The sequence below is a fragment of the Dermacentor albipictus genome, chromosome 9 (genome assembly GCF_038994185.2).
Source record: "Dermacentor albipictus isolate Rhodes 1998 colony chromosome 9, USDA_Dalb.pri_finalv2, whole genome shotgun sequence".
Classification (NCBI taxonomy): domain Eukaryota; kingdom Metazoa; phylum Arthropoda; class Arachnida; order Ixodida; family Ixodidae; genus Dermacentor; species Dermacentor albipictus.
The window spans coordinates 10,856,860-10,878,122 of record NC_091829.1 but is presented as its reverse complement, the minus strand read 5'-3'; the positions used below and the strand labels follow the sequence as shown (position 1 = coordinate 10,878,122).

At 40.4% G+C, this 21,263-nt stretch overlaps 1 protein-coding gene across 2 annotated transcripts in view; it reads right to left on the bottom strand.

Moving 5' to 3' along the window:
• The window catches only part of AGBE (1,4-alpha-glucan-branching enzyme), a 52,085-nt gene extending 31,261 nt beyond the window's left edge, over positions 1-20,824 (bottom strand). Inside the window, exons 1-6 of one of the 2 annotated variants that reach the window (XM_065443315.2) lie at positions 20,220-20,824; positions 19,941-20,160; positions 18,942-19,108; positions 15,729-15,844; positions 10,559-10,684; positions 5,258-5,402 (exon numbers count right to left, since the gene is read on the bottom strand). In XM_065443315.2, coding sequence (XP_065299387.1) covers positions 5,258-5,402; positions 10,559-10,684; positions 15,729-15,844; positions 18,942-19,108; positions 19,941-20,035 — 649 coding nt within the window. In that variant the 5' untranslated portion in view covers positions 20,036-20,160; positions 20,220-20,824. Of the gene's footprint in view, positions 1-5,257; positions 5,403-10,558; positions 10,685-15,728; positions 15,845-18,941; positions 19,109-19,940 lie in introns of both variants that reach the window. The other variant, XM_065443314.2, reaches the window with a different exon arrangement.
• Between the last annotated feature and the right edge of the window lie 439 nt (positions 20,825-21,263).

The following is a 21,263-nucleotide window of genomic DNA, read 5'->3' as shown; positions in this document are numbered from 1 at the left end:
GTAAACATGCTAGAGCACGCATGTGTGTGCATAGAATCGTACTTCTGGGATGGGCTCTGAAGTTTCACCAAACCACACACAAAGAGACAAGTGAGGTGCTTCACTGAGCTTCACATGTCTATGTGTTTATTTTGTGAAATATCATGGTGCGACCAAAAAGTATGATTTTACACCAGAAATGTCACATTCAAGCTTTCATGGTGTACAAGAGAAAGCTAGACAATTATGATGCATGCAGCCTTTCCTTCCTTTTCCTTCTCTATAAACAAATAACTACCACTACTACTACTCAATGCTCTATGGCATCCATTACAGTATTTGACCATGTACTCTACATTGCCCAACACAGAAAAAGCTGCCAGGATAGAAAATTCAGCCCTCTTGCACGGCCATGTAAATAAAAAATACTAACTTGCACATAATGCCTGGCCGCCTGCACTTCTTAGACATCTATTCACAACGCTCAAAAAAGAAAGGAAAAGGCTACATGTGCACAAACGACTGCATAAGACAAGCTTTGGACATTTATAGAATTGATCGGGCACAACTGTCAGCACAACAAGGTCCCCAAGTAATTTGCCTAGTATGTACAGTCATCACCACCCAAAATGCTCTTGTATGTTGAAGTGCAGTGTGACTTCACAATAAATGCTTTAGCCTTTATGGACACCATGACACCATAACACATATGAGACTAACACAGCTCCACCATAACACAAATGGGACTACCGTGACGCTGCACCTAAATGCAAAATTCTAGTGTTATGCAGACATTCTAATTTCTGAATATAATTCTGACTATTGTGCTATTCGATAATCACTTTGAAAAAAAAAAATAATATTGACTTTTTGAAGTGTAATAATCAGTTCTCTATCTTCAGCTTCGCCTCAATTCGAGTGTGTTATGCAGCGAATGCGAGATCTGCCCTACAGTGAAGCATACTGAGTAAAAAAACAGCACAATAATAAGGCCATGTCTTTTTTCTTTACCAGGGTGTGTACCAAATTGACATTTCCAAAATCCCTGAATTTTCTAGGTTTTCCCTGAGTGGCTTTGCAAAATATGTCACTAGTAAGCTTGTTAAAGATAAAAAACGACTTAATCCAGTTTTTATAGTAAGGAATAGTGTGTATTTCATTCAAGAAGAAAACAGAAGGGAAGGTTAGTGCAATGCACAGAAAATAAAGCTCGTTAAAAAAAATGGTAAAACCCATTGCAAATCGAGTCAAACATTCTCAAATACGAATAAAAAAAAGAGATGCACACAGAAGAAAATATTTTCGAATATGAGCTATTTCTCTCAATTGATAGCAACCTCATTGGATGGGGCCCAACTTTGTGACAAGTGAGTTTCTTTCTCAACAGCTGTTAAGTCAACCTCAACTGTCCTGACACTCTCAGGCCATGCACAACGCCTCAGTGTTGCGTTTCACGGCTTTAAAGAGTATATTTTGGTTTAAATGAGGGACAGCTGCACCTCGGCATCAGTGAACACTTTATTTTTGAGCTCAGGTCCCTTCATAGAAGCAGTGGCACGCTTCCTTTTATGTTCATTCTTTAATACATAGGTTCTTTCTGTTCTCATCCTCCTTCCGCCGCGCGTTCACCCCACGGACAATTTGAAGAATCTTCTTGGTCAGTTGTACAGTCAACGTCCGATTTTTGGGACTCCCTAGGGGCCGCGAGAAAGTCCGAAAAATCGGGCAGTTCGAAAAAGTGAATGCATGTCTTTTACTGCCTTAAGGGCCCAAATTGCCACAGGCACGTCTGAAGAAGCTCTGAATGCCTTCCAGTACACTTATTAGGCATATCGGCGCTCGTATTGTGACAGGAGATGCCGGGTGCACGCGTGTATAATTAAGGAATACATACTATGTCCCGTAACAATTGCCCCTTCCCACTTATGCTTCACCGCAATACTTTAACGTATGCTTCACCGCAATACTTTTGCGTATGCTTCACCGCGTAACATTGTTGTAGTAAGGCGAAGCTAACTTTTAGGAATTTGCATGATGCAACGCCTCGTGTATTCCGAGTTTCGAATACAATCGCGAGGACCAAAAAGGCGGAGTCGAGGCCATTGCTCACGGCGGCGAATTCTTTCAATGAAAAACACTGCACCGAACGGCAAGAAGCTTAATAGCGACGAACGTCGAAGCAGCTAGGTCTAGCGTTGCCGTGATGGTGGCTACGACTGCCAGCTGACCTGCGTGCGAGAGCGCCGGTTCGAGGAGGCGAGGTAATCAAAATGGAGGCGGTATATAGTGGTTTTGATTAACGCCATTCCGCACCTGCTGTCACGACCAAAAGTCCGGAAAATCGGACAGCGAAGGGTCCTTGCGTCCGAAATTTCAGACGTTCTTATACATTGACTCTATGGGGTACGAGGCGGTGCTGCGAAACTGTTAGAATTATCGGGCGTCCGGAAACTCGGTCGTTGACTGTACACTGGCAACTCCTCTAGCCGACGACACGGCGTCAAAGTAGATTCGTTATGATTCCTCTCTGTTACTCGAGCCAGTATTACCGCAACTTTCGTTCCCTTCAATAAAATTACAGCTGATTTTCCCTGATAGAAGCACAAATTCCCGGAGTTTTCCTTGAGTATTTTCAGACAATTAAAAATCCCTGAGAATTCCCAGTTTTCCCGGTTGATAGACACCATGTTTATACACGTCCGCACGCACCGTCTCCGGTCACCATCGGAACACCGAGACGTCTCACAAGTGTAAACCAGGATATCTACTTAGAATAAAAGGAATGGTATGGAACAATGGTGTCAATAGTGGGGTAGGGAACTGCCCTGGGTAGGGAACTGCTCAGGGGGTTCCAGCTGGGCAGTGAAAAGGGAGTTGAAATAGCAAAGAATTAGTCGTCAAACAAGCAAAATGGCACCAGGCACCTTTCGCTGAGTGGAACAGTGGCACTATGTGCTGGCTACAGAAAAGAATAACAAATAGAAATATTTAGTAGGGTGCCCTCAGCAAAGCTAAATGACAGGTTATTTCAGAACTTGAAAATATACGTTAGAGACATTGCCCCTGAAAGGTACATAAAATGTTTTGCATATACATCCGTGTAGCGCTCTTTGTTACTGCTGTAGAAATACTTCCCGACTGGTGCTGACTGCAGTAGCAGATAGCGCAACATTTGCATAAATTTGTGCTTTTTCTTACAAAAGCTCTTAAAATGCCACATGTTCTACTAAGACTGTATTCTTCTTTGCCTAGTCGCCTATTGTTTCTGGCATATAGTATTTATTTTCTTCTCCTTTCAAGTTTCCTCCTTCTGAGGTACCTCTTTCAACTTCATTCAAAGATGTGGATAATTTATTTATGTATATACCTATGTGCCTACATATGTAATGTGCACTGCACTTGGCTATGCATACATTGTGCGAACACACGCATACACATATTGCTACAAGCCTTTCTACATGCTCAAAGTTTGTGTGTATGAGATGAATCCGAAATGTGTCCTGTGAAGACAGCATATTAAGAAACGGGCATATAGCTACTGCTACTGTTCCTAAGCGGGATAGCTCCTTCAGAAGGCCAAGACGTACTCGAAGATGATTGTTTCATGCTACCCCAAGTTTTCTCTTGCTTGTGGGAGAAAACTTGTGCAAGAATATTTCTAGAACCAGTGCTTCGTCTAGCTCTGGGCAGGCCGTCAAAAGTATACCAATCTTGATTCCTGCACAGGTGCAGCCGATTATGCCATGAAACATACCACCCTGGATATCACATCATTATCAGGTTCACTCGGCATTTCACATTTATTTTTATTCTTTCTTTTCTTTTTTTCCAATCTTCTCTGGAGATTTCCCCTCCCTATACAGAGTAGCATGTCAGCAGTTGTATAAACGCCAGCAAAGATCTGTTTTCTAATAAAGAGCCCCTTCTATTTCTCAAAGTTTGCATTTCTTCTGTTCTATGTCCATATTTATTTTTATAATGTTAATCTGGACATTCATCTGACAAAAACTATTTGCTCTGTTTATCTGTTTAGAAATGTTCCCTTTTGTAATAAGATAACTGCACATCCTTGTTTTTCTGTATGTTAATACAAAAAAACATAAATAAGCACTTTCAATGTGATGTGCTGAATTGGGAGTTTTGTGGTGCACTCATTATTTTGGACATTTCAAAAAGAAATAAAAAGTATTACTCATAGCTACAGAATAAACTCCATGCTGAAGCAAGCCACGAGGATCAATTTGTACATTGTTGCTTGAAACAAGAGGGCGAGGGGTGGGCCACCACCCCGGGTGCCACTGATACTAGTGACACCACTGGTACAGAACTATCTTCTGTTTATGCTTTCTCTAGTTATTTGCAATCGTCTACACTTCTAATTTGTGCACTATCTTACATATGTGTTCTTCTCATTAGCTTCCTACATGCACAAAGGCAGTTGTAGCAAGCTTTGCCATTCATTAAGCTCTTTGTATCTGACATTTAGTTAAGGAGTTCTACTGTGCTAAATTTTAGTTTCATTCTTCCACAGAAGCACTCACCAATCCAACATGCAGTAGTTCCTATGCATGCTAGTTTGCAACCACATCTCTGCCGACAGCTATTCAATATTCGATTAGAATATATTTGGCCCTAATCACTACTCACACATGCCTACAAAATTCGCATTGCCAGATGCCACTGTGTATGCTGGCATTGTAAAAGTTTTTTCATACTAAATTTTATGCTCTCATGTGAACAGTGAGTTTTTCCACACAGATCTCTCTTGATCCAGACTTTAACAGCACAATTCTAGTGCACAGTAAACAAGGGCTGCAAATTCACCAGAAATAGAAACCCCCACTTTTAGCTAACAGCAAAGAGCTGTCTGTCAAAAATAATAGCTGAAGCTGCCTACGTAACTCGCAGTTGCGTTACAGAAAGGAATGAGTAGATTGTTTTACATGGAAGTGGCCAAAAATCGTAGTCAAAGTTGAGCTACACCGAGCTCAGCCAAGCTCAGCTGTAGATATGAGAAAAAGGGTACTTAACCCTTTACTGGATAGGGTGGAGAGCTGAGAAAGTTGGAATGAATGCATAATTGAAATCGGCACGTAAGATGATGGCAACACAAAAAGGGGGACACTGGATAAATATTCAGACTTTTGCCAATTCTAAGTTTGTTCCCTTGAAAAATATTTGGACATGTTTGCCAAGTGGCACAATTCACACTACCAATGTGTTTTGTGTGCTTCACAAAGGCTCTCACAGGGATCCCTTCATTTGGCCAATGACATACCTTGGTTCTTGATTCGAGGAAGAATATTGTCCTTGAAGTTTGCATAATTAGCAACCCAATAGTCCTCAGATGCAATACCAATGTGGCACTCATAGATACGAAGGCTTTTGGGTAGTGGTACTTTGGGATGCTTGAATTTGTAACGCTGTCAGATAAGGGTCAGAGTGGAACCACTTGCATCAGACAGACAAGCAAAAGAGTTTATAAGTAATAATCATCAATAAGTCTTAACAGCATTTGAGTCAACAATTACACAGCACCAGCAGACAAACCTAATCACATGCTCTTACAATATTTTGTGTAATACACACCTAGCATGTATCTCATAACATCAAAGAATACGTGTTTGGTTGCTGCTTCAGTTGCAAATCAGCAGTCTCTTTTCTATTCATTCAACCCCCAATTATCTTTTGTGCATCAAGTTTACAACTCTGTAAATCAGTTATTGAAAGTGAGTGACATCAATCACAATTCCATTATCTAAAGTGTACAAAAACATGACACGCCGCTCTGGATTACACCACTCATTTTCAAAAAACAGCATAAGCATTTCTATGCCTACCACACGAGGAAACCTGTCCGTCATGTAAGATTAATTGCTATAAAGAAAATACTGTATAAAGCAAGCAGTGAAGGCACTGTTGAAAGATTTGGTGATGATGAAATAAAAGTCAGCTCTAGAACCACATGCAGGGCTGACTTTGTGCACAGACATCAGGAAAATTCCAACTTTGCAAAAATTTAATGCCTGACACGCCGCATCCCCGTTGCATTTCAGGGGTCTTGGCATGCACCTTCATTTGGGGCGTTCCTTCAATGACCGAAATGCCACAAATCTACGAGGGCTCATGCGCTTCATGTCGCGCAACACACACAGATAAGCAGTCAATGACTTGATAAGGATGATAAGGAGTGATGAGGGGCAAGATGGGTCTCATCACGATTGATAATGGTTCGATGTGAATGGATAAGGTGCTAAAGAGTAATCAGGGCTTATATTGGTGGAATCAATTCTGATAATGTTGATAAGCACTGATAACAGTTCATAAGGGTTGGATCAAGTTCAATAAGGTTGATAAGGACTGATAAAAATTTATAAGGGTCGGATAAGGGTATGAGTGCATACAGACGTTTGTCTCAAACTTAGGAAAGTGAACAGCTCTAACCCTTGGATTACACGTGAAATCATTCAACTAAAATGTTGTGTTAAGCGCTTGTCGAGTGCTTGTTCACAGAAAAGGTACAACTTGCCGGTTGTTTGGGAGGAGTTTCGTAAGAAGATTAGATTGTCGAAGTACCAGTTTCTAAACTTCAGAATGCACAACTTTCTTACTAGCGACCCCCAAAAGTTTTAGAGGCACCTAACAGATAAGAAAGAACATGTAAGCAAAATTTTTCTGAACAACTGTGCCGTTACGGACACATGTTTAATAGCATCAGTCTTTAGTGACCAATTTTCCAGTGTATTTCTGCATGGAAGAGACACTGTTGCCAAATTTAGAAGCAAAAATCTAGATATACCTGACATTGTCATAAGTGAATAGGGCATTTCTTCAGCACTTCTTCACCTAGGCACAAAGAAGTCATCCGGACTGCACAATATTCTGAACTGCTTTCTTTACAGATATGCCGAATGGTGTATGAAATATTTATTTCTTATTTTCAGCACAAGTCTGCATAAAGGTGAAGTTCCTGAAGATTGGAAAATGGTAAAAGTCATGCCAATCTACAAATCCAGCGATAAGTACTCTGTAGCAAATTATAGGCCCATTTCTCTGTTATGCACCGCTAGCAAAGTTATTGAACATTTTATTTTTAAACATGTGAGCTCATTTTTCGAGAAAGAGAACTTTTTCACGAGCAGCCAGCATGGTTTTCGGTGTGGCCTATCGACGGTCACTCAACCAATTCATATCACCAATTAATTCTTTGCAACACTGGACAAAGACGAACAAATAGACAATTTTTTCTCGATTTCCCGAAAATGTTTGACCGCATGTCCCATTTGAATTTATTGTCAAAACTTAGGAGCCTCTAAACAATAACCAATTCGTAATCTCACTTGACTCCTACCTTTCTGAACCGCCATCAATACATACATGTAGCCAAATCGATGTCTCATACAGCATCAGTGCTTTCTGGGGTTCCTCAAGGCTCGGTCCTTGGGCCCCTTCGTTTTCTTATATATCTCAATAACCTGGCCATCGACTCTCCCATACACAGCCATATTTTTGCAGGCGACTGCATTGTCTACTACACCATCGAAACAATCAAGGATCAAGCCACACTAAACAACTACCTAATGGCTATTACTAACTGGTGCCATATGTGGGAGATGACATTGAATACCTCAAAATGCGTTCAAATGACAATAACATGTAAAAAAAAGACAATGCTTCCTTAGGCATACAATATCAACAATAACCAAATAACACTTGTTAAACAGTTCAAATACTTGGGTATAATTATTGATTCCACATTAAGTTGGAACTTCCATATTAAAAAAATCATCTCTACAGCATCAAAATGACTGTGGTTGCTCAGACATCACTTGAAACACTAACAGTAAAACGATATTAGTTGCATACAAGTCCATCCTACGCCCGTTACTTGAGTACGCAGATGTAGTGTGGGATCCACACACCAAAACAGAAGCTAACTGTATATTAAAACATATTAAAAAAAAAGCACTTTACTTTGTTTACAATGCTTATGATAAGCAGGGGCCCATATCTGATGTTTATACACGGTCCGGTCTTTCGACACTCGAATCATGGCGAAAGTTGCACCACCTAAAATGCTATGCAACATCAACAGAAAAGTAAAACTAGATTTCCAGGCATACATGCAATTTGTCATGTCACGACCTACCCGCAATATCATAAGAAGCCAACAAACATGATATGACTAATTAGAATTGAGCCCCTCTGTTAACCCCTTTCTTCTCGACCTACCCAGAAGAAACGTACCAAGGCTATCTTAGTACCTCAATGCAGAACAAATGCGTACTAAGGTTCCTTTTTCTCGAAGAGTATTGTTGAATGGAACAGGCTGCCGAATGAGGTGGTGAACCTGTCAATGTCAGCATCTTTTTTAACAGCTTTTGTTCCTATCTTGTGATTGTTGCACGTTTTTTGTTACTTTTTATAAAGTGCCCATATGCTAATAAGTGTTGATTGTTCATTGTATTACTCTTGTTGGTCTTTGTGTATTTCATTGTTCTTTCGTCGTCACAGCACGACAATGATTTATACCAAAAATAACTGATGTAATGTACCCACTCCTGCTTTGGCGGCCAAAGGTTGCTTGCAGTATTGAATAAATAAATTAAATTAATTATGTCTGATATGGTTAATAAGGACAGATAAGGATTGTATCTAGTCCAATAAGGTTGATAACGACTGCTAAGGGTTGATGAGCTTTATACAGGCCTGATCAAGTTTCATAACATTGATAATGACGCCAGGGGGCATGGATATGAGCAAGTGGCACAATGCTTATGCATACTTAAGACAACTCTCAGAGTAGTTTCTGCGAGTATTTATTAATTAGACTTCTGCATGATTCATGCAAACTAATCAATAATTTCACATAGTAAAGTTTCACAGCTTACTAAGCCATCATATATCTGTCGACTTTTAAACAAAATACAAACTAACTGACACACACAGAGCACTGATCTTTATTTTTTTGGTTCAGAGTTACGAAACCATAAATGCCGTGCATCATTTTTCACCTTATTTACCCAATTTTGGCCCTCCAAAATATATGAAGCCTAAAATTAAAATTTTATTTTGAACAGCCCATAGAATAAATTTTTCTGCATTAAAGGGTCCCTCACCAGGCCCCACAGCAAATTACATTGCAACAACCTACTTTGCATGCTGTATAGACTCGTGTAAGAGCCACACCTGCATAAGGGTCAAACCCTCAACGTGGCAGCCCAAAAATTTTTTTAGAGAAATTTGATCAGAGAAGCAATCGCATTTCATGGCTCGATGTCGCATGTGCACATTGGCAAATCCTTACACGCTGCGTATTTCCACGTCCCGCTACTAGATGGAGAGAGCTGTGCATTGACCTCTGATGCAAACGTACATCTGGGGATCTGGGGTGTGCAGTAGTCACCGGCTGCGCTAGCACCATTTTGACCAAAAGGTTCGGTCCAGTGTAAAGACCACACCTCGACAAAATTGAAAAAAGAAATAGTGCGGCCTTATACGAGTCTATACGGTATGCAATGCAAGTTGTTACATGCCTTTTAGGGAGCACTCCATTACAACAACTTTTCAAATTGATTTTTAAGAGCAGAGAAAACTATTTAAAGTGTTGCAAGCCCATGATCTCAGGAAACGAGCTTCACTGCCAACATACACACTCTCTTCACTGCCCCATCTAGCCTCCATAAGCGAAATTCCTTCCCTTTGTTCTACCACACCAGAACCAGAGGATCGCGTTACCTATACATCATGGGTCCTGCCTGCCTTTTTTAAATTTTTTTTCCTGATGCGTTTTTGCTGCGCAGGGCCCTTCCAGTGACAGTCTCGCGTGAAAGCTATTGTGTTGGTCTTGTTTCATGTTTTGCAAGATTTTGCATGCTGTGCATAAGGACACCCCACTAGCATTAAAAGTCGGTGATACAGGAGCACTGAGGCAGACACAAGCCATTCAAATAGCATGATAGCATGCTGGAAGCCGGTAGAAAATACAAACGGTTTTATTTTTCGCACACACGACTGCACAACATGAGAACAAGCATGTGAAATGCAAGCATGTCTTTGTTGCTATGACACAGAATAAAATAAAGACTCGCAGACACTCAGTTTGTAGGTATTATTAGTATTCCTCTAAACATTAAACTGTCTTGTCAAGCAACATATCAGACAAATAATTGCTGTATTCTTGAATAATTCTTGTAGCTATGTGTCACAGTGAGTGTTGTTTCAACAATGCAAATTACGGAAGCACACTTGAGCATCTGATCTCGGCTCTCTGGCTAGAATTATGGCGCCCTTGAGAAGAAGGGCCCACCACATTCCGTTTGAAATTTCAGCTGATTTCGCAGCATGCAGCAGTGTAATACTTCACAGACACGATCATCGGCAGGTATTGTATACACTGCACTTGTGCCTTTTAAACGCAACACATTTCACTCAGGCCGATTAATAAGAAAATTAAAACTGGCTCTGAGCTCAAGCTTCCTTTTCATGGAGTCCCTGCTGTGTACACTTTTTGTTATATTATTTCATATATTTATTAATTATTATTTATTCATAAATTATTGTTAGCTGCAACACTCACCTCATTTTCTGGGGGATCCCAGAAGCGCTGCCCTAACTGGGGCACATTTTTGTCCCGGACAACGTATGAAGCCCAAGGGCTATTTCGGTCTGCAAGCTCCCCTGTAGCTTTGTTGAGAATGACAATCTGCAAATGAACAAGTTTTAATGCGGAAATACTGAGGCTCAATATGTCCAGTGTATCTACCTGCTTTTGTTATGCATTTCAAAGACTGCCCACTCAAAGTTTGCTGGCTATCTAGCACAGACAGCTGAGCACTGTATTCCTTTAAGTCAAATGGCATATTGGAACCTGCAACTTTTACAAATAGTTGGTCAAAACAGTCCATGCACAACATTTGCTACCTAGAGTGAGATGTCGTAACACATGCGACTAGACTTTATGCCTTGAACCATTTTTGTGAGCAATGCGGCACCTCTTTATCATCATTCATAGTTTTATCTTATTTTACACACGTCTCTTCACAGACATACTGGTTCTGATTGTTCCTTCTCTTCCTTGTTCCTCTTGTTTTGTTTACTAGTGCAGTGATATATTTCACCACAGGATGACAATTGTTTTTTCCATCTTTCATCTTGTAAGCCAAACAATTTTGTCATATTCATTAGGGCATACTTCTTTTTGTTATTGTTTTGCATTGTTTTTGTCATGGGTCTTGACGAGAAAAAATATCACAAAAAGAATCATTTCTCATTTCTATCAATTTTTGTATTCTACATATCATAGTGCGCCTGCAGGAATAAAACATAGCTCAAGATGACATGCCGTTGAGGAAAAAGAACACTATTTATTCTACAAAATGCTCAGTTTTACCCATGAAAGTGCTAAAAATGACCCCTTTTGAGCTGTTGACCATTCCAAGACTGCTTATCAGAGCCAGACCATCTTGGCTTTGTTTCAAAGAACATCCTTCCTGCATTATTTTCTGCATAAAGTACTTGCTCTCGTGCCAAATTTTCCGCATCCAGGAAAATGAAATTCCTTTTTCACATGGTGATTAGTCTTTCTTTTTTTTCACTTTTCTCAAATAACTATTGGTCGTCAGCAATTTTCTGAGAGGGATAGCGACTCTTAATCATCTAATTCTAATAATTTGATTTCTTATCTGATAGCTAGGCTTCCAAGGAGTGTAGCAACACTACAATATCACATTTTTGTGCTCTAAAACAGTTCTAAATTTTGAGGAAATAAAAGAAAATTCATATGGTCAAGTTACAAATTCAAAATTTTGCAACTTTCAGAAGAATAGAATAGGGGCAGAAACATGAAACAAAGCTTATTGCACACCTTGAGTACAGTGAACTAGAAGGACTTTTATTGGCGCAACTGAAGCGTGCTCCCTTTGCTTCCCCTGTCCTCACTTGTGGTGAAAGTAGCGGCACCGCTGTCATCACCCACTCTTCCCATTTAGTTTGCTCTGCGGCATGGGCAGCGCGACTTTTCCATGTCATGTGCTCATTTATCCTCGTGAAACGGCAAAAAAAAAGCAGCGTCTAAACCATTTTTATGCACCAGGTTGCACAACTGGATATGCACGTGTGTAACAAAGTTGAAAGTTCTCTTTTTAAAGCCCCAAACAAAGAAAGACGACTTCTTTGGGAGCGTAACCTCCATCGGCTTGACAAGCCTCTTCACGCCAATTGCAGTGTGCGTGAGTTGCACCTTGAACCGCATTTTATTGCGGGAGACTACATGCATACCAGTAATGGTGTTGAAGTTCAAATGCCAAGGGGACGCAACACTTGCCCCTAATGCAGTTTCCATGATTTTGCCCAACCTGCCTGCATATTTGACATGAAAAACTTCGGCTCCGCAAAGTGGCAGTAATTGCCATTAATTGCCTTAGCTATTACAATGTTGCCAAGAGCGTCATTGGATCAAACGTTCAAGAGTAATTTGTGAGCTCGCTGTTGTCAGTTGAAGACTAGACTGCTAGTTCGTACAAGCAACAGCAGTTGACTTGTTGCTTGATGAGGGAGATCATGAAGGCACCGAAGGTTTGCTTGATAGCAGCTCTCCGAGTGTACTGGACCACCCATACATTGTTCACTGTAGCGACTCAAGACTTACTTATTATGTGGCAGGACTTGTCGCAAGGAAGTGTTCACTAAAAACAAAGTGTAGTGCATGCGTAAACTTGCTTCTGCTGTCTGCTTCAGATGGAAAGTATGCTGCCATTTTCACAAAATCTTGCGATTTCGCTGGTCTTCTCTGCCCTTCACTGAAGCTTTCCATGTTTATCAGTGAACTTGAAGACGTTTTCACCGGCTGCTTCAGCTAGAGTTAGCTACATCAAGTCAGCATTATGGATCTGTTGGTAGTCATCAACAGGAGTAGCATTGGTGGTGTTGGTAGTGGTGAACATTGCAAGGCATTACCCATGAATTTGATCGGTTTTTACGTCATCACACAACTGCATTTCTACATCAAGGTTCTGAATAAGTCTCATGAAGAGAAACGAAGTGCATGGCAGCAATTGAAATTATGTCAATTATAGATGGTTGCAGTGCCATAAATGTATGCTGCCATTATTGTGCCTATTCTAACGCATTGTGTTAATTTTTAAATTAATGTGCAAATAGGGACTTTTTTTGAACAATGTGAATATACAACATGTGCTTTTGTTCCCATGTCTGATGACCGCAAGCTGGGAGAAATGGGAAACAAGACATGAGCAGTGAAGTGTTGTATTTCTTCAATGTCACTGTAAACCCAACATAAAGCGAGCTTCCAAAACATACAAGTATTGTATTGGCAAAAATTATAATGTATTCAAAACTAGTCTATTTTGTCGCGTCTGTGACAAGTTGTCATATGTGGGCAGCAGTGACAGCAAAGTAGCAGCGGGTAAAAGCTGGCAGAGAAAGAGTGATCATGCAATCGGTGCCTACTCAGTATACATGGAAGTGAGCTGCAGTTTTTAAGATGTGGATATGTAAATTTAAAGCGATACAAAGATTTTTTTTATCGAACAGTGTTTTAAACGCCAGCCCAGCCAGTAGCGTGCACAGAACTGCTGAAATAAAGGATGGTACAGTGTACACGTATTCAATCATTTTGCAAAGAGAACAGAAAACGTGAGAGAAATATGGGTGCAAGGAAATATGATAGAATGTTTGATGGGTGTACCCATTCATACATGACACGCCTCTGTGAGGCACCTTCTGAAGTACCGGCTAGCGAGTGTCTCGTAAGAAACCTCATTTAGTATAATGCTGCCCCACTGCAGGCTGCAGCACGGCCGGCAGCATTTGTCAAGAGTGGTCGATGCCAGCGCCGCCACATCATTCCACGCTGAAAGGCCCGCTCCCGGAAAGCCACTCGCGCCACTAGAAAGTCTTCTAGTTCACTGTACCTTGAGTATTCAGGAATATATTAACATAAAATTTAGGTTGCTTGCAGTAAAATATTTTCTGCTCGTGATCCAAAAAGTTTTGAATATAAAAAAATGTATAAATATTTTCTTCTTTATGTAGAGAAAATACAGTTGTATATTTGCAACTAGCACCTTAAATTATATATTACCTGTACATTTCATTCCTCTGGTAGCAATAGCAATAAGTTTTCCTTGATGATGTGTGGTGTTTAATGGCGCAAGGGACAGGTATGACCAAAGAGTGACATGACACAAGATCATGTGTTCTCAATGAATTCTGAATGAAACAGAAAAATTGAGTGCTGATGGTTAAAGAAACATTAGTGTAGAACACCTAAAAAAAGCCCAGGTCCTCCTAGATGACCATGCACTTACACCTCTCCTACCTGGGCGAGGTGTACCAAAGTACAGCTGGCAATAGTCAATACAATAAAGAAATAAAAGAAAATTGCAACAATGTTCCCTGCTCGATGTACACCCACAAAAATTACGAGTAAATAAATAGTGCACATCAAGTATGTACATCATGGTTTGCTGTTAAAGAGTAAGTGTTCAAACTGAAATACCTTGAATATATCAAGTTCACAGGAAAAAAAAAATACTCTATGTGATGCGTTAGGTAGACTTGTAATGCCAAAATATTATTACTAGGGCCACTGTGTCAAAACTGGGCTGTAATCAGAACTGAAATACAACATCTGTGTTCCCTTGAGCAGTGGACTGTACTGCACACTATGCTTTTTTTCGGAACCTCAGACCAGAAACCTACTGCCATATATTAGCCAGATGACATAACCAATTATGTGAAGTATCCCTACCTTATTTACTCTGGGCTAACACAAATTGCTATAAACTGTTTCAGGCTTTAAATGGAGGTTAGCACATGTTACAGAAATTCCTTTCTTTGTTTCTTTTTTTTGCGCGTGTGTGTGTGTGTGTGTGTTTGTGTGTGTGACCAAAGTTTTACAAATTGACTAAACTACATCCCCACCTGTCTTGCCACACCTGCTGGACTCAGCAGTGTAGTCACTCAATGTCCAAGAGTGCACAACCTCGGCTTTAATACAGACTCTCTCTCTTGACATGGGAACAAGCCCTGTTATGACCAGTACACTGAGATGACAATGCTAGCTAAAACAGTTTGCTATTGGGTACACATGCCTCTCATTCAAGCTTCTGATGCCACATCTCTGTCATGCTTACCCTGTGTGCTCAAGTGTTTTGTGCACTGGGAATGGTTAGGGGAAGGAGACCGACACTTAGTCAGGCATTCATGCCTTTTTTGTCTGCCTCTTTAATAGAGATTCTTTACATTTTTTTCTGTCAAATAAACATTCATTCATTCATGTTCCCTGCCTGTGTTCTCCATGTAAGCGCTTTGTGTATGCCTCACTTGTCACAGAAACTTCGGTGGCAATTTCTTCCAGAAAAGACAAGACACTTATTGCTTCGCTATTTACAACTTTTCAAGGTTTAACATAAGTGGCACTGCGTTGATGTTGTGAACACGGATTGAACAAGAAGGTATGTTCAAACATTCTGGGGTGGCTTTAAGCACCCCTGCATGTTTAAAGCTAGCATTCCCTGCTAGTACTGCACACTGCATACTATGTCCTGCATCCTTAAGTGTTAAATCATTTAGTGTTAAACAGATGCAATAAAGGAATGACAAAGACTAAGCTGAGCTTAGCTAAAGTAATGAAGCAACTGACTCTTGATAAACCACAGTGCGCTCAGAAATAAATTTAAGAAAGGACATGAACATGCAGCTCATATACAAGAATGATTGCCTGCCTTGATTCTGTCAAGGTGCGGGATTTGGCAGGAGCCATCAGCCTTTGGAGGCAGAGTCAGTTCCCACTTGCCATAGGGGAGCTTCTTGAAGGGATGTGTCAACCTTTCCCACGAGTCTAAATGACACACAAAACACCAATACGTTAGCATATGATTTGCTATGGTGCCATGAGGCTGCATAATTAAATACCAGCTGCAGCGACTATGTTCCTATCGAATGGGAATTAAACATAAAAATCATGGGGCCATAACATTCAGATGGGGATGGATTACCAGTGAAGCTGTTTAGGCTGTATACAAATTCTCTGCTTCTGCACCGTCCCGCTGTCACTGGTTGTATCCACGTTCCTGCTGTAGACACCTCTCCACTTGTTCCTCCGGCGTGCACCACCACATCACACCCACACAAGTGTCACCACAGTCACCACACCTTCCATGCATCTACCGCAATTGCTGCTGCAGCCTTGCCGGCGCCTCCAACGTGTGTGACGTCATAACCACAGAAGTGCAGGTCACGTGCACAGGCATCGTTGCCACACTCTTTCCCCCTCTCTTCCTACCTGTCTCCATTCCTGTTTGCACACCATTTCCCCTATATGGATGTAAGCTGCCCAGTGTACCCTCCCCCCTCCTGGGGACGAATGCGGGGGATGCATATGGGAGATAGAGGTAACCAGCTTTGCTGTATAAACAACTCACATCATGCAAACCATACTAGTAAAGATAACCCTGCCCAATGGCATCTGCTATTGTGCGCTATGCAGCACTGAGAACAAGTTCACATTAACACATGAATTTTCCACCATATGGAATTTGGCACTGATTTAAGAACAATGAAGTGAAGTTCAATTTACACACATTCTGTAAAAAAAAGTAAATTATGTAAAAACATTTTTATTAACACAATCAAACCTGGTAATGTGATCACGAATATAATGAAGTTAATCTAAGACGTTTCTAGCCGATATAAGCGTGTACCAAATGTAACAGATGTAATTTGTGCTGAATTCGACTTCATTATAATGACGTTTAATTGTATATATTTCAAATAATCCCCCTGACATCCATTCAAAAGAAGCACCATGCATACAGGCTTCATTTTCACTTGGTCAGCACGTCCAAGAATACAGCGGCAATCGCTTATAATTGTGTGCATAGCATGAGGTGCCGCACGGTGCCAAGATGTCAGACAAGAGTTGCAGAAATTCTTGGTGCATAAGGATACTCTTATGAAATATGTATGCTAAACAGAAATACCTGTGTAATATTCAGAGCTTTTAAAGCATAAAATACAGCTTGTAATGACCATAGTTTTTACAATGTATCACAAAAAATCTAAAACTTAATTTATTTACCCACTTTTTGGAGAATATTTCACTTGCCTATATAAAGAGGTGCTAAATATCATAAAATGCATTTCGTATAAAAAGAATAACCTGAATTCTCCAAATTTGCTTCTAAAACAAATTTGTCAGTGATTGAAAGAAATTTAAGCAACTTAGACCTTTTAACTTGAAAGAGCATTGATCCTTAAATTATTAGAAACCTATATAAAATAATTTTAAACACCAAATGAAAAAAAAGAATATTCAAAATATATCCAATGCACTGATAAAGTTAGAGTTGAGCAAACATGCAAAAATATAAGTTACCACAACACAGACAACACATACAGATTGACAATACTGCGGTTTTGCTATGTCCAGCTAGTTTCCACACTAGAGTGTACTGTTAGTCATCCTAGCCATTTGTTTCTTTGAAAATAAATGTCTAGTCACCATATGCATACTTATTGACGACTTCAGTTTTAGCTGCTGGACACCATTATCCTAAAAGTGCTAGTTAGAGTTGTACAAGGAACATTTCTTTTTTTTCAACAAATCAACAACTATGCTGTTACTCAGACTGGCTACTGCGCACCATATTAGGCCCTACACAGTCGGAACTTACTGCTAAAACCAAAGACCTCAGCATCAAGGAGCCTGACTGAAAACCATTCGTACGAAGACAATTCAATAGTAAGTCGAATGACATTCTTGTAATCATGTTGTAAGCCTATGTTTTTCAAATTTTCTATGTTAATAAAGTAGAGTACTTCTTGTTGGGCTAGATGGAGAGAAATAGAAGAGTGGCAAAGATTAACATATACACGGATTAAATAGATCGAGAGGTGCTCGTCCTTTTTACTTCATCTGCGTTATTCTGCACCCCTCTTCCAATAACAATAAGGAGGAGAACTGAGCAAGTTGGTTTCAATGCATAATTTTAAATGGTGCATGAAGCATACGAAATGAAAAAAGACAAGAATCATAAATGTACCCCACCAAAAAGTCCAACGAAAGTGAACACACCCTCTTTTACAGAAACCACTGTCATGTGATATCACTGTGTGCAAACACTGCAAAACACCACTAAAAGAAAGAACAGGAAATAACATTACAAGATAACGAGTGAAAAAAAAACACATTTGCTTGTCTGGTCTTTTCTGTTGTCTCATGTTTTTAGCATTGTTTACAACGATGCATTTCTAAGGTGCCTATGAATTTACCCCTGCGCAGTGGTTCCATTCTTATTCTAACATCTCGAAAATAAGATTCTGTGCTTATCACTGCTGGCTTTTTGCTCAAATTTCACAAAGAAATTACAATTTTTTGCCCACATTATTCAATAATACACTTGGCATCTTTCTTTGATTGGCTCATCCCGAGAAGATGAAAAATAACTATCCTATATGCTTGCCTCATTATTGTATAAGTGAGTGACCGCATAAGTGTGGATTGGTTTGGCTGCCTATCAGTAACTAAAGATCCCAACAAGCCAGGCAGACAATGTCGCTACGTGTTTTATGGTGAACAATGAAGACACAGACACGCGGTTTTGCTGTGAAATTTCAATGGAAACAAAGCAACAGTAAATGCAATGCCTTCAAAATGGCCAGAATAAAAACATGTCAGTGAATAATGTCTAGAGCACAGCATGTAAACAATGTGATTTTAAGGTACAGCATTAAGAGTTCTTAACATATAGAACAGTATTGCCCACAGACCCAAGATTAAATTAAGCATTAAAACAGGTATTCCACGCACAAAGTGTGCAGCTGCTATACACAGCACTTCATAGCTTATCTTTGCCAACTGTATAAGAATAGAAAGACTCCGTTATCTGTTTGCTTTATATATAGTCCATGGCCTAGAGTATGGTCACGCCACTTACTGAAGTCACCACGCAGGAACACGGCTTCAGCACCTGGTGCCCACTCAAGTATATGGATCGAGTTGTCAGGCAGGCGGTGAATTCCATACCTCTCGTAACTTTTACAAAATTCCAGGAGCCCTTCACTCTCCTCTATTTTCTGCAACTGTTCTTGAAAGCACTTATACCTGAAACCAACGTAAAAAAGAAATGCTCTGTTAGGCACAAATAGAAACACTGCAGTGAAGAAAGATGGAACTGGATAGTGCCCATATGTAGAAGCATATTACAGCACTGCTCTATTTGTAGCTGCCAAAAAATGCTCCCAGAAAACAAATGATAGTTGGAACATGTACAATACATATGCCCTACGCGAGTTTATTTTAAATTTAATTGCAAACTAACTGCACGGATAGCAGCAAAATACGTTAACTTTAAACTACTACTACAACACTACAAATATCACATATGCCAGCTGCCACAGGCGCATTCCTTACGCACACATAAAATTGATTGCTAAGCTACATGGTGTTACTTATAAATCCAATCACGTCGGAAAAATAATACACTTTGCTTTACCATGGTGTACATTAATTTACCTCCCATTAGAATGCTATCCCTTTTGGACAATATGCAGGATCAACTCTGACACTGCGTCTTAAACGTGCACGTTTCAACTAAGCAGCTCTCGAGTAAAATTTTAGGTCATGATGCGCACGGAATGTGCTTTAGACATCCGCATAATAAGGCAGGTCATATCTGACATACGATCAGTTGAATTTCAGTTGACGAAATATTTTTAGAAGTGGCATGCATGGATTCCTTCGTCGATGATTGTCATGTATTGATAAGCGAATATTTCACGATGGAAACAGTCGCGTAATGCTAGAGTACGTATTTATCCGTGCACAACTGAAGGTTATAATGCAAACAACGAAATCACTGTGTGAGACGTCGTCGCACACAGCCCAAGTACGCTCGTCAGCAATGTCAATGCCAATCGCAAGGTCGTACGCTTACCTTCGCCTGATCTCATTTTCGTGATTCTTGAGGTATGGATCGCGTTTCAGTAAGTCTTCAATGCATGGAACATCAACATCCATGTATGATAGCATAGTTGACGAACAGGTAACAGGAGGGGGCGTGGGTGTTTGTCCACACACCGGTAACGTCGAGTTGCCTGATAGGCAGTTCAAGCTTGGCGGGGAGTGAAGCCTCTAGGAGAGCTGTAGACGCAAAACTACGCAAAGATTATAATGACCCACGCATTGCAATTGTTGGGACTACTCGGCTACTCACACAGCAACAAGAAATGCCACGGACAGTGCCTGTGACAGTTATCTTGAATCTGGCGAAAAGAAACGGCAACCGCCAGGTGTCCTTGCAACGCGAAACAGAAACTACCTTGGGTCTTCTCTTTCTTGAAGTTATCAACAGCTACCCATGAAGATGGTGGACGGAGAACAAACTACAATATAGGTGCAGCTATACCGTATTACAGCTGCCATTGGCTTTTTCCCATCACTTAATGGGGGAGGATACTGCGCGGAAGAGCACGAGATCCAGTACGATGAAGGTCATTGACTTGTACCTAGAGCCCATCTAGAGCCAATCACAAGTGAAAGTAAATATCTGTAAAAAGCATTTTACAAATTTGTGAGGGCGTTTACGTTGAGATAAAGAACACAATTGTTGGAAACGAAGCAATGTTGGAATCAGCTGTTTGTTACGGTTATCTCTTCATGTAATAAATATAACAAATTTCATAATTGTAAACGCTTGGTAAATGAATTTGTATTTGTAAATTTCAATCGTTAGTTAAAGTAATTTGAAATGCGCGTCCAGGAGACGTATTGTCAAACAATGCTGCATCTTAAGATACATTGTTTAAATGTGCTTTGACTACCACCGTGCTCTGGACTTCACTGGCCGGTGTGTGCACGTGGACCATGTGTGGACAAACGCCCACATCCCCTCCTGCTACCCGTTTGTCAACCGTGATATCCTACATAATTGTTGATGTTCCACGCGTTAAAGGCTTGCTGAAACGCAATCCATACCTCAAGAATCACGAAAATGAGATCCAGCTATGTTTAAATGATCACTTTCGGCGATACTAATGCCTTTGAGTGACGTAGTGCTCAATCATCCAATCAGCTCATGAGGTTTTGCTCAACCAGCCAATCAACGCGCGCCTGATGGACGACGGAATGGTAGCGTCGAAAGTAATGTGTACTGAAATATATCGTTCCAGGCAGAATACATCAAGGAGATACAAAACTCTTTGGAATAAGTCCCCAGAGCTAAACTCAGAAGCGCTGGTTACACGCCAGTTCTCAGAAA